The 12,613-nt window shown below is 27.9% G+C and overlaps 5 protein-coding genes across 10 annotated transcripts; 3 read left to right on the forward strand and 2 right to left on the reverse strand.

The window, feature by feature from the left end:
- Positions 1 to 119: 119 nt before the first annotated feature.
- Positions 120 to 2,220, reverse strand: LOC100749162 (transmembrane protein 183B). 3 transcript variants are annotated; one of them, XM_012383098.3, is made up of 8 exons: positions 1,928 to 2,141; positions 1,745 to 1,825; positions 1,511 to 1,612; positions 1,348 to 1,416; positions 1,125 to 1,263; positions 837 to 1,029; positions 583 to 747; positions 120 to 493 (listed from the first exon to the last, which is right to left on the reverse strand). In XM_012383098.3, exons 1-8 carry the CDS (start codon positions 1,995 to 1,997, stop codon positions 221 to 223), a joined length of 1,092 nt encoding a protein of 363 aa, XP_012238521.1. In that variant the 5' UTR covers positions 1,998 to 2,141; the 3' UTR covers positions 120 to 220. The 3 variants fall into 3 exon arrangements, with proteins under 3 accessions (XP_012238521.1, XP_012238520.1, XP_003487889.1); XM_012383097.3 differs by having other exon boundaries at positions 837 to 1,038; XM_003487841.4 differs by lacking the exon at positions 1,745 to 1,825 and having other exon boundaries at positions 837 to 1,038; positions 2,083 to 2,220.
- Positions 1,849 to 4,326, forward strand: LOC100749400 (putative tRNA pseudouridine synthase Pus10). Of its 4 annotated transcripts, none has more exons than XM_012383094.3 (7): positions 1,849 to 2,037; positions 2,410 to 2,557; positions 2,616 to 2,720; positions 2,791 to 3,098; positions 3,168 to 3,376; positions 3,438 to 3,563; positions 3,645 to 4,326. In XM_012383094.3, exons 1-7 carry the CDS (start codon positions 2,006 to 2,008, stop codon positions 4,265 to 4,267), a joined length of 1,551 nt encoding a protein of 516 aa, XP_012238517.1. In that variant the 5' UTR covers positions 1,849 to 2,005; the 3' UTR covers positions 4,268 to 4,326. The 4 variants fall into 4 exon arrangements, with proteins under 4 accessions (XP_012238517.1, XP_012238519.1, XP_033175605.1 ...); XM_033319714.1 differs by lacking the exon at positions 1,849 to 2,037 and adding an exon at positions 2,198 to 2,335; XM_003487843.4 differs by lacking the exon at positions 1,849 to 2,037 and adding an exon at positions 2,204 to 2,341.
- A 64-nt stretch (positions 4,327 to 4,390) lies between these two features.
- LOC100749518 (aurora kinase B) lies at positions 4,391 to 6,115 on the reverse strand. Its single transcript, XM_003487844.4, has 7 exons — positions 5,888 to 6,115; positions 5,661 to 5,795; positions 5,381 to 5,572; positions 5,173 to 5,307; positions 4,933 to 5,091; positions 4,624 to 4,855; positions 4,391 to 4,556 (listed from the first exon to the last, which is right to left on the reverse strand). The coding sequence occupies exons 2-7, from the start codon at positions 5,771 to 5,773 to the stop codon at positions 4,470 to 4,472; spliced, it is 918 nt and encodes a 305-aa protein (XP_003487892.1). The 5' UTR covers positions 5,774 to 5,795; positions 5,888 to 6,115; the 3' UTR covers positions 4,391 to 4,469.
- Positions 6,116 to 6,299: 184 nt separating this feature from the next.
- Positions 6,300 to 8,272, forward strand: LOC100749634 (calcineurin subunit B type 2). The gene is made up of 5 exons (XM_003487845.4): positions 6,300 to 6,483; positions 6,678 to 6,717; positions 7,107 to 7,318; positions 7,396 to 7,605; positions 7,675 to 8,272. The coding sequence occupies exons 1-5, from the start codon at positions 6,481 to 6,483 to the stop codon at positions 7,720 to 7,722; spliced, it is 513 nt and encodes a 170-aa protein (XP_003487893.1). The 5' UTR covers positions 6,300 to 6,480; the 3' UTR covers positions 7,723 to 8,272.
- Positions 8,273 to 9,276: 1,004 nt separating this feature from the next.
- On the forward strand, positions 9,277 to 12,292 carry LOC100749755 (serine/threonine-protein phosphatase 4 regulatory subunit 2). The gene has a single exon (XM_003487846.4). The coding sequence runs from the start codon at positions 9,552 to 9,554 to the stop codon at positions 11,490 to 11,492; it is 1,941 nt and encodes a 646-aa protein (XP_003487894.1). The 5' UTR covers positions 9,277 to 9,551; the 3' UTR covers positions 11,493 to 12,292.
- The last annotated feature ends 321 nt before the right edge of the window (positions 12,293 to 12,613 follow it).

A 12,613-nucleotide genomic window follows, 5' to 3' on the forward strand; every position in this document is an offset into this window, starting at 1 on the left:
TAGTTGTAATAACACAGTATTAATATATGTAGTTTTGTCTGTATATCATTTAACATTTTTCTTATCCTTTTTTTTCCATTTTTTGACTCATGAAATTTTGGAGAACAAGTGTCCAAATCTTTAAATTTAACAGACATTTAATGTATTATTTACATAGAAGTATTTATATTACAGTCGTACTTATGATCTAGCTGCTCGATTATGAAATATGGAATTCTTCTTATAATAAGCTCTGATCCCAAGAATCACTTTGTGGTAATTCAATAGTAGTTATTGAATCTTGGTGGGGATAAGTTGGATGCCACCAATCTAGAATTTGATAGCTAACAACATCATTTAAAATAACTTGATTTGTTAATGTATTAGGGACATCTGACGTTCCAAATCCGAGTTGTAATCGATGATCCTTAAAACCGGGCATCAAAGTCATTGATACTGATTGCAAAATCAAGCCAATTACTGGTGGCAACATACTATATTTTAAACAAGTCACCTATAAATTGTATAATATTGCATAAATTACTATTTACCATAACAATGCATTATGCATTAGAGATAATTGTCTCATAGTAAAATGAATACCCTGAGTATCTTGCAGCCCTCTTCCAAATTCACAGCTACATCCTCTAACATTTCAAGAAAATCTGTCTTTTTACCATTGATCTTCGTTTTCAGTTTTAATGAATTATTGTTAGCTTTTGGCAACTCTTTTAATTTGAAATAGAAATACCATCGCTTTTTCCCTTCCTAAAAAGAATATCAATAAGTAATTTATGATTAATTAATTTTACTAAATGATTCAATAGTAATATTACGTATGATTGTATGTTGCATACCTTATGCCACATAAGACAGCACTGTCTTTTAACAAGTGAATGTGGCTGATCTTGTCTTAAATAGGACACATTATCAACTTCTTTCTTCAAGGAAAAATAAGTGTAATGTAATGTTCTGATGACACAAGCACGGAGTCCGTGTGTACGAACCATACATTGTGGTTGTAGACGCTCTGGTAAACCAGGGACAAACCTATAGTAACTATATTATGCTTTACTTAATACTCCTATGTATTATCATTCTATTCAATTCTAGATTATTATGTTCTTATATAAAGGAAAACTTACGTCTTGTACAAATGAAACCAAAATTTTCCTGTTGTTACCACATGATAAGAACTTCTACATATTTGAGCAAATTTTCCCACAGCCTCTGGACTAATGTATTCAGATATAATAAACCATATATCCAATGGATAATCTACACCTAAATAATGTAAAAATATAATTTGTCCTTTATTTCAGGAATTCTTCTTGAATTTTGCCGTTTCATAGTTTCTGTTTATTTTACCTTCTTCTTCTTCTGTAGTGCTCTCAAAGGAATTTGTCTTTCTGTTTCTTCTTTGATTTGTTAATGCACCTATAAAGTAAGATCAATTTAAGTTTAATTGAGAGCTAAAAATGGAACATGGAAAAATGGAACTTCATAACTGATTATTTCTAAAAGTATCTACCTTTAGTATTTTTCTTCGACTTATTCAAATCACCCAGATTACCTTGATAACTTTCATTCATTTTGCTCCAGAAAGTTTTTTTCTCTATTGTTGCTTCCTTCACTGTACAGATAGAATTGGATGAAAAGATTTGTTATAGACTATTCATTCAAGGATACAAATAAATAAGTAGAATTTCTTATATTAGACAGAAATGGCATAACAAAGTTGATTGAAATGTATTAACAAGGTAACCTTCAGAGGAGACATTTATCACTGCCTTTTTAAATCTTGTGTGTGTCCGTGATGAATTTGCAAAGTCGTCAATGGTTATATCTGTCACGAAAAAATAAAGCATTATTTCGTCATTATACACATACTTTTAATAATGTGTCAATCGAGGAATTTTTTAAAATAATTAGTAAAACAATAATTAACCTCCAATCAAATTGTCGTTGCCATTTTCCGCATTTACTTTTTTGTTAGATTTTTTCCTTAAAGTAGGCATGATGTTAAATGCTACGTTACTATATCTACAAATTAATCAGGTACCAGTTGCAACAGAATAAAACCTAAAACTTATAACTATTTACACTAGTAATGGATGACATTGTAACCGTCCATCATATTTTTTAGCGAAGTCAATAAGAAAGATGTGTTCAATCCGTATGGAGCATCGTGTTGTTTTTGCATTTAATAATTTTACGTTATAGATACTTCAGTTTTTTCACTTCAATAGACTAATTGCCAATAATTGAAGATAAGATTGAAGACAGATTTAAATGTAATCTGTATATAAACTTTTATTTAAATATTTAGAAATGTGTGGGATTATATTCTCAGCAGGTTAACGTAAACACGATGATTAAAAACTTTTATTTTAATTGATATTCTTTTAACGTTGAAATACTATGTTACAGAATTTTTTTTATAATGAACGCTACGGAAAGTGAAAAACGTATTTTTAATTTTTTGCAACTGCAAAATTGTTGCTTAAGATGTTGTTTTCGTTTTGTTGGGTGGCGTACGCTAGATTGTTACGAAGATCCTATTAAATATGCAAAAGATGTATGTTTTAATTACTGTAATTTTTTAATTTTTGATTCAATATTAAATTCTTTTATAGGCTGGGTATATTAAAGCAGAAGATATCTCTTTTAACGATGATGTACCGTGCATAACCTGTTTAGGAATTCTACAAAATAAGACACAAGAACAAGTTATTGGAAAAGTATGTTGAAGCATCTGTTTTAAAATGTATATAGACATTTGATATAAATTTCAAATAATTTTACAAACAGATTCAAGTTGAAGTAGATAAACAAAATTATGATAGTGGAACATTTATATGTGCATTAACAATACCAGTATGCATCAGTGTCAGAGAACGTTTTTTGCATATACAATGTGCCACCCGACTTAATCTTTCAGAAGATGCATTGCTAGATTTTAAAATCAAACTGCAAAGTGTTAAAGATGTTTGGAAATGGATAATGATTCCGAAATTAGAATTGGCTATTAAAAAACAAGTGGATTCAATGACACCTTCTCCATTTCTGATTGAAATTATTCTAACATACAAATTTAATGAGAAAGAATGTGAAACATTGTAAGTTTAGAATTATTTTATTTATAGAAATATGTTACTTCAATTACAATAAAATATTTTTTGTCTTAGATTATTGTGCAAAGAAATAAATAACACAGGGAATAAACGGAAAAGAAAATATAACGAGAATAGATTTAGCAGGAAAAGTATAGAGACTCTAATGACCAAAATAATAGACAAAGAATTTTTTCAATACTTTAAAGCTGTGTCATTTGATACATCAGATAACATTAATGTAGAAAATATCATATGTTCACATTCAAGTATTTTTATAGGAGGTAATATTCCTTATTAAAAGTATAATTATAATATAAATTATTAAATGAATTATAACTTCAGGGCGGTATAATAAATTATCAAGAGAACTCAGTCAGACTCCATGGTTCATAAATGGAGAGAAAAAGATGCAAACATCTGTTCAGGACATATTGTGTAATCCTATTGCTGAAGTAACAAAAGCTCAATGTAAGTTGGATATTCTAAAACTTTTAATATTGTAATTAACAATATTTCAGACAAAATTTAATACCCGCTTTTCATATATAGCTATTAAATTTTTATCATCTGGAAGAGAAGATGTGGACGTTAGAAACATATATTCTGGAAGGCCATTCGCTGTTGAATTAATTAATCCTCGAATGACCAAAATAACAGAAGATTTACTATCAAATTTAGTCAATAAAATTAATCAGTCCTCAAAGCAAGTACAAATTACGTCAAACTTAAAAGTTTTATCCAAATATGACTTGAAAAGGTTAAAAGAAGGCGAAAATGTTAAAACAAAATTTTACCGAGCACTTTGCGTTTGTCGTAATTCGTCTAAGAACGTATTATCTCTTGAAAAATTAAATAATTTGAAACGTGTGAAAATAATACAAAAGACACCAGTGAGAGTATTGCATAGACGACCTTTAAGTCCCAGAGAACGATTAATATATGAAATGAGAGCTCGCTGGGTTGAGCCTCAGGAATTAAAAAAGTTGGATATTACTACTGAGGATGCTAGTATGTTTTTTGTATTAGATATCAAAACACAAGCTGGAACATATGTAAAAGAATTTGTGCATGGAGATTTTGGTCGAACTAAACCAAGTTTATGCGACATTCTTAATGTCGAAATCGATATAGTCGCATTAGATGTAACAGGGATTAATTTAAATTGGCCATAAAAATTATGTTAGTATTGAAATAATTTTATATACCAATGTAAAAAATATAAATGTTATCTTAATAATAATTGTTTTATAATAAAAAATATATTTCAAATAATTTTTATTATTTCTTTAAAACTAATGTAAGTCTTTATATTTCATTAATAATTGTCTTGTAATAAAAAATATATCTCAAATAATTTTTGTTATTCCTTTAAAACTAATGTGAGTCTTTATATTTCATTATCCAAAAATGTCTTTTTACAGCAGCCATAGAGATTCTTTCTGAGCTTTTCCGTTTAATTAACTGTAATTAATATAAAAATGATGATTTGTTTAAATAAAGAATTACAACAAGCATATGCAAGAATTACCCTTGATATCAAATCTTTGGCTCCTGGTGTAATTTGTTCTGGCCACTGTATGTTTATTGTCTTTATTTTCACGTAAGTTTCTTGCTGTGAATCACTAAGAAAAGGTGGTTTACCCACAAGAAATTCATAACAGAGAATACCTAAACACCAATGATCGACATATATATCATATGTTTGTCCTGTTACCATTTCTGGAGGTAAGTAATCTAATGTTCCACATAATGTATTCCTCCTGCAGTTATTGTTATTGATAGTAAACGTTGCTTTACTACTGTAGTAATTATTAATTATAATTATAAATATACTTACTTAGATGATGGTGCATGGACAGACCATCCAAAGTCTGCCAATTTTACATTACCTTCATGTGTAAGTAATAAATTTTCTGGTTTTATATCTCTATGAATTACATTATTTCTATGACAGTATTCTAAAGCATCTGCTACTTGATAAGTATACTTAGCAGATCTGAAGAATAATAATAACAATTAAAAGTAAATATATAAATTAATTAATCATAAATTATAAATTAATTTAAAAAATACATACAAGTGTTCATTAAATCTTTCATTTGGTTGTCTCTTTAATTCCTTATATAATTCTCCTCGAGCAGCAAACTCTAATACAAGATAGATGCGCTTATGATCATGAAAATACGTTAACATTTGCAGAATATTAGGATGCCTAAAAAATATTCTTACAGCATATTTTTATTTATGAACAAAAAATTAAAAGATGCACAAGATAATAAGTTTACCTTAAGTGTGTTTGAATTTCAATTTCACGCATCACTTGTTTTTCTACACGTCCTTTCATTAATTCCACTTTGTATAAAGTTTTCAATGCTACCATATAATGTGTACTTTTCTCTCTAGCCAAGTAAACACGACCAAATTTACCTCTGCCTAAAGGTGCACCGATTTCAAAATCATCTAAATTCCATTGATACCTATGAAACAATATTTTATATTCATAATAAAATTAAAATTGATTAACATCTTTTACACTGATTGAAGCAAAATTTCTCTTCGCCATACCTTGATCCTCTAGTTTCAACATGGTCTTCCATTTTACATAAAGTATCTAAAACAATTTCCTTATACTCAGATGGAACATTGGATGGACATTGAAATGCTTCCATGTGAGCCATAATGTTACAAATTATAGACTTTCTAAAAAATGTTGAGATATTTTTGAGGAAAAAGGTTTTATTATACATCTATTATGTTGTATAAATTTATATATTGAAGTAATTTCATATTACCTTTGGGACACAATAGTTATTTATGTAATATATAATATTTGAATTGAATTCTTTAGTAAAATAATACTTCTTAGTAAAATAACCAATATATATATTTATAAGAAATTTTTTAACATCTTCTGCACTTTTCAACTGACATTTTTGATTTAAAAAGAACTGATAGATTAAAGTGACATCTACAGTGCGAAAATCGTAAAAAATTTGATTGCAACACGTAATATTCCCCAAATTAATTTCAATAGAGAAATTTATAATGAAGAAATTACTTTTAAAATATATTATAAATAAGTAATTCAACTTAAAATAAAAAAATTATAATTTTCAAAGAATATCTATAGCTTATCCAACGAGACGAGGCAGTAAACATAAACAAAATTTTGTTGCTATGGCTGCAAAGTGCCTCATCTCATTGGACAAACTATAGAATTTGTATGCTCATGCTTGTGTAGGCTAAATACGTATTTCGTTAAAGTTTCTCTTCTATACTTATCTCATGCTTTCTACTGGTCATCTATCATAAAGTAGTTTTTGCTGATCGATTTTGACATTTTGTGGTAAATTTTTGACAGAGATCGACCGGCTCGAGTATCACAATGGTAATTAAGCATGTTAAATGTTTGAGGTTATTTATATTCGTGTAAATAGTTAAGCAGTATATTATACTACGCGTAATTGATTTTATAATTGTTTTCATTAAGGAAAATGTTATGTGATTATTATCTTTAAAATCCTATAAATAAACTTCTTTTTAACATACTGTGTGTATTTACTTTACATATTTTCTTTTTAGGGTAATGAAAACTCGCTGCCTCTGGAACTATGTTCTAATTGTAAGTCAGTATGAAACATTATTTTTGATATCTTGAAATAACCCATCGTTGTTCCAAGTATATTCGTTGAAAATAAACGCTTTATATACTTTTCTAATAGTTCATATTATATTATGAAATTATTTCGAATAATATTTGATAAAAATTTTATATGAGATCATGTTAAAAATAATTTCTTTTTATTTAAATCATTTTTCATTTACATATTGCTTCTGATTTATTTTTATCTCCAACTGCTTCAACTAAACATAGCACTTCTGAAGTATTAACCACCATATTTGTTGATATACACATACATACATATGCACACATCTAATGCTATTAATAAAAAAATATTAGTTTTATGGTCCTTTCATTACCTTTTAACATAAAAATATCTTTTTTTTTAGTTGATGCTGATGAAATTAGAAGATTAGGAAAACGATTTCGGAAGTTAGATTTAGATAACAGTGGTGCTTTAAGTATTGATGAGTTTATGTCATTGCCAGAATTACAACAGAATCCTTTAGTGCAACGTGTTATAGATATATTTGATTCAGATGGCAATGGAGAAGTAGATTTTAAGGAATTTATTTATGGTGTTTCTCAATTCAGTGTTAAGGTACATATAAATTTTATTACAAGATAACAATAAATATAAATAGAGCATTCAAAAATACTTTCATTCTTTTTTAACAGGGAGATAAAGAAAGCAAATTAAGATTTGCATTTAGAATTTATGATATGGATAACGATGGTTTTATAAGCAATGGGGAATTATTCCAAGTATTGAAAATGATGGTAGGCAATAACTTAAAGGATACTCAACTTCAACAAATTGTTGATAAAACAATATTATTTGCTGACAAAGATGAAGATGGCAAAATTAGTTTTGAAGAATTTTGTTCTGTAAGTAAAAACTTTCAGATGATTCTAGACAGGCTAATTATATAAAAAATTTGTTATATGTGATTTCAGGTTGTTGGTAATACAGATATTCATAAGAAGATGGTGGTTGATGTTTAAATTATTGAAAGTTTATGGAAAGAAAAATATTAGAAAACAAGTTAATGGTAATATCAATTTGACTTAATGAATTCATTATTAACACTAGATTGATTGAATAGTTATAAGTAACAAAATTGTGTAGGGTGAAATTATGTTATTAAGTCTTTAATCTATACAAAGTCTTTAATATATATATATATATATACATAAGTTTGTCATCTGTGAAAATGCTTTCCATAGTGCACTGTACATTACAATTGAATTGACCACCGACCTTCTAAGATTGTGCACATTTACTAAACATGTGTATTGTATAGATTTTAATATTATAAAATGTCTTATACGCAACATATACATATTTTTAGTTGAAATATTACGTTTTTTTAGTTGAAAATATTATTCAAATAGCTCTGTTATCATTTTATAATTTATAATATGATATAATATAATATAATAATTAGTGTACAAAAAGCTATAAAGTTGTTCCAGAATATTATTTTATATATTAAAATCTAATTCAGATATATGTTTTCATTCTTATCTTACAATATACTTCAATAATATGAAATATGTCTAATAAAAAATTGCATTTTCCATAAATTTAATTTTCCTAATTTTTCTATTAAATAATCAGAGTTAAATGAATAGGAACATTTCATTTCTTTCATAATATAAGACTCATTGAATTAGGTTCTGTAAGTAGTTAATTTGTAAAAAAGATTCTGTTTATTTTTAAAAGAAGTTTGTATTGTATATATTATGTTCAATGATTAATTATTCCATCAATTGTGTATTTGAAAGAAGTATTATATATTATTTAATCAATTATTACTAAAATTTGAGAAGTCCCATGTGTTGATAAAATCGATTTTACAGAGAACTTCAGTTTTGAACTGGATTAACATAATAGCGGGATTCTCGAAACTTTCAAATACGCAAATTTTTAAAAATAACCTTATTTGTTTATTATATGACTATTAAGAGAATAATGTATTACAAAACAGAAATTAAATAATATATATTGTTTTATTCTATGATTATAATATTTTGTACATTTACATATTATAAAATCTTAATGTTCAAAATCTTAAGGTAATGTTGAAATAAATTCATGATATATATATATAATATTTAGCAATTTGAAACCTATATATATATTTTCCAATATTTTTATTTTATAAATGAATATAAAATTTATTTGATCGTGTATTATTACTAAATATAATAATTTAGAAAAATAATTGTAAATCCTTAGGTTATTAACATAATATTAACTGTATGTATTACTAATACCACTACTTGAAAGTGAATACCATGAAATTTAAATGTCTTATTTATCTTTTATATTACTTGTATTATTTATAATTATTATCATTTTGTTTTTATCCAATTGTCAGATATTATTTTTAAACATATATATATGAAGTATTTATAGCAATAAAAGAGGTATAGATATATATGTATATTTTATCCTTTATTGATGTAAATTTTATGTGAAATATACTTTATATGACAATACTGTATCATTCCAAACATATGAAGAAATCGAAATAGATTCCGTAAATCCGATTTAAATGTATAAAAATCGTAAATTGTTTTATTAGTTGAAAAAATAATATGATAAATGAAAACTAACCAAACGTTGTCAACGTTGACATGTTTTTAAGGTATTGGTAGCACTGCTTCGTCCCTTGCCCTTCATTGTTGCTATTTAGTACCCGGTGTGTTTGCGTTTTTCATTGCTTCTTGCGTAAAGTTTTACCATAGATTTTTACCAATCCGACGAGAGTCGACAGAAATAATTTAGCGACCAAAAGAAAGCGGAGAGGCTAGCGCAGGAGGTGAAGATGGATAATTTAGAGGAGGTATTGCAAGCACTTGACGAATTTCAGAAAGTGCGTCCAAGTGAGATACCTCGAGAACTCGAGGATTATTTGTGTTGGGTTGCGAAAACCGGTGATCCTGTTTATCAGTGGTCACTGATCAAAACATTGTTCAGGGAGAAACTGACACGCGTGATGACTGAATTTTACGAAAGTTGTCCGACACTTGACCTAGCACCGTGTCCGAATGTCGAACATTTCAATTATGACACGATGAAAAGCAATCTCCTCGAGCGTTTGGAATCATTTGCAAACGCCCCATTTACTATTCAACGAATTTGTGAGCTATTAACAGTACCTCGTAAGGAGTACAACAGGGTTGACAAGTTCATGAGAGCTATTGAGAAGAATATTTTGGTTGTTTCCACTAGAGAACCTGGACCACTATCTAGAAGGAACGAGAATGGTGATGGTATGGTTAATGGATCTGTAGATGAAGATGCATCTGTAACACAGCCTCCTCAAGATGTAGAGATGGAATATTGGGAAAAAGATTGTCCTTCCACAGTTACAATTAGTGTTCATACTGTTGAAAATGAAACACCTTTGTTACATACTGTTGTACCAACCAATGACATAATAAAACACGTATTTGGTTTCCAAAAACCTTCACATGAGAAAGTAGAATCAACATCTTCTAAGTCCGACATTGTGGTATCTAATTCCATACCAACTACTTCAGAATTTTCTGGTGTGTCCAATTTGAATTCTCAAGCACAAACACAGGATTCACAGATTGGACCTACGATGCAAAACATGTCAACCATTGTTCCTGAAACTTCTGGAATTATTAGTGATGTTTCAGAAGCAATTATGAACGAGGACACTAGTTCTCAGCCTAGCTTAGAGTTAGAAAATGAAGGAGGAGATCCTGCAGACTCCTCAAGGAAATTGCAAACTACTTTTCAGACTAAAGATTTCAGTTCAAATGAGAATAAATCATCGAAGTTTTATGTAGATAATTCTAAAGTGAATGAGAAGACAGAGATGGAGACAATGTCAATACATGTACAAGAAGATTCAAGTAAAAGTAATGATATATTGGTTAAGTCAGATGTTGAAATCAAAACGGTATTGGACAACAAAGAATCAGTTAATCCAGTTGTTGAAAATCTTTTAAATACTAATGAAAATTTGGAAAGCACAATAAAGTTAGGTACGGAAGTAGGAAATATTCAATCAATTATCAATACATCTGGTTCAAACAAGGAATCATTAACATTAAAAAATAACAATATGGGAAGTACATCTACAACAAATAATTCAGAACAATCTACAAATAATTTAATTTTATCTACTGATAATGTAAATACAGAAGAAACTATAAATACATCAGAAGATATGTCTGTAGATGTAGAGAATCTAAAGGAACAAAGTAAAGAAGTAGAATTAATAAAAGATTCAAAACCTTTAGTGGAGGAACCATGTTCTAAAGCTAACGCAATAAAAAATTTTAATTGTAACCAGGAAAAAGATAATTTAACTATCACAGAAACTGTAGAAGATGAGAACAAGATGAGAGTGATGAAGTCCATAGTACCTGATCCAATTCCTATTGTCGAAGAACCAAGAGACTCAGAATGTATTAATGTAAAGGAAGATATCTCACCAATTGTTGAAATAACAGAAGAATCAGAAAATCAAAATCCTACGATAACATGTCAATCAGAACACAAAGAAAAAATGTCTATTGAAGATAGTAATGTAGCGCAATTACAAGGTAATAATATAACTTCTATCAGAAATAAAATAGAGGATAGTGACACAGTAATAGAAAATGTCATGAGTAAAAAAGGACAGGAAGCAGTGGAACTAATGGAAGTAGATGAAGAAGAAACATTATCCGTATTTCAACAGGATGATGAACCCATGGAGCAAGAGGCAGTACAATCATCTAGAAGTTAATAACGTGTAAGAAGAAGGTTCTATTCACTTATTTTTAATATTTGATTTTTATTATAACAGGAAACATGAAGAAGAACAAATACTGAAAAAACGATTGTTTACATTACAAAATTTTTTATTGTAGTTCAAACATGATTTATATATGACTTCTCTTAAGTGATTTGATACATAAGTCGTATAAAGAGATATTGTAAGATTTACAAGAAATTCTCTAATCATATGTTCTTTACCATTTCATTAACTTTATAATTACCATTAAATCAGGTAAATTTTGGAATTGTACAGAGATGTGTTCATATGAATTTCTAAGCTCCTGTAGAAAGCAAAACACTACCTATTTCCAGAACATTATAATATTAATGACCAGTTTTGACCATGGTTTGGATTTTATTTCAAATTAATTTATAAACAAGCTTAACAGTAAATTTATGCAGATAAAGTTTCTACTTAGAATGTGGCTGTGTTTGTAACTGAAGCATATAAAATTTTTACATGGCTTGTAACAAATATAACATGTGATATAAACAAAGAAACATTTTAAACATACATTTTGGTGCTTTGCAATATATTTTACTGGCAAATAGGGAGCATAAATCCAATCATTGTGGACTAAATCAATTACTGATCTTACATAAAAAGATGTCTCAAAATTTTATTAATTGAGAAATAATTCTCAACATAAAAGATGCACTGGGTCTTTGAAATTAATACTTATTAGACATATTTCTATAAAGATGACTGATCAATTGTATTAAGCATAGATGAGATCAAACCATAGATTCCATTTAACGATTCAAGTTGAAATTGATAAAAAAAGATGCCTTTATTATATACATCTCCTATATAGAAAAGGGTAAAACATAGTAAGAATAAAATGTTTGTCTTTTCTAGTTGGAGAAATGAATGATACTGCTCTCTTTATGTCTTGCTGTGTTTTCCTAGAAATGTAACAGTTGAATAATTGTCAGATAATACAAATATGGCAATATTCTCTTTTCTGTTAAAATGGAGATTATATTACCGGCTTGTGTAATTTAATAATCAGTCTAGTTTAATTACAACAACAATTTGCTTCTGGTCATATGTTTTTATTGAATATTTTTATGCAGACACAAGTCTAG

Source organism: Bombus impatiens, unplaced genomic scaffold (assembly GCF_000188095.3).
Source record: "Bombus impatiens unplaced genomic scaffold, BIMP_2.2 scf_0203, whole genome shotgun sequence".
NCBI classification, from domain to species: domain Eukaryota; kingdom Metazoa; phylum Arthropoda; class Insecta; order Hymenoptera; family Apidae; genus Bombus; species Bombus impatiens.

Coding starts and splice junctions, on each gene's coding strand:
- LOC100749634 (XM_003487845.4), top strand. Junction 6,718..7,106: donor TCTGGAACTATGTTCTAATT/GTAAGTCAGTAT, acceptor CTTTTTTTTTAG/TTGATGCTGATGAAATTAGA. Junction 7,319..7,395: donor TTTCTCAATTCAGTGTTAAG/GTACATATAAAT, acceptor CTTTTTTAACAG/GGAGATAAAGAAAGCAAATT.
- LOC100749518 (XM_003487844.4), bottom strand. CDS start 5,773: ATGGCTCACATGGAAGCATTTCAATGTCCATCCAATGTTCCATCTGAG. Junction 5,092..5,172: donor GAAAGATTTAATGAACACTT/GTATGTATTTTT, acceptor ATTATTCTTCAG/ATCTGCTAAGTATACTTATC. Junction 4,557..4,623: donor CCAAAGATTTGATATCAAGG/GTAATTCTTGCA, acceptor TATTAATTACAG/TTAATTAAACGGAAAAGCTC.
- LOC100749162 (XM_012383097.3), bottom strand. CDS start 1,997: ATGCCTACTTTAAGGAAAAAATCTAACAAAAAAGTAAATGCGGAAAAT. Junction 1,264..1,347: donor CACTACAGAAGAAGAAGAAG/GTAAAATAAACA, acceptor TACATTATTTAG/GTGTAGATTATCCATTGGAT. Junction 494..582: donor AGGGCTGCAAGATACTCAGG/GTATTCATTTTA, acceptor TACAATTTATAG/GTGACTTGTTTAAAATATAG.
- LOC100749400 (XM_012383094.3), top strand. CDS start 2,006: ATGCTACGTTACTATATCTACAAATTAATCAG. Junction 2,721..2,790: donor AAGAACAAGTTATTGGAAAA/GTATGTTGAAGC, acceptor TTTTACAAACAG/ATTCAAGTTGAAGTAGATAA. Junction 3,377..3,437: donor TTCAAGTATTTTTATAGGAG/GTAATATTCCTT, acceptor TTATAACTTCAG/GGCGGTATAATAAATTATCA.
- LOC100749755 (XM_003487846.4), top strand. CDS start 9,552: ATGGATAATTTAGAGGAGGTATTGCAAGCACTTGACGAATTTCAGAAA.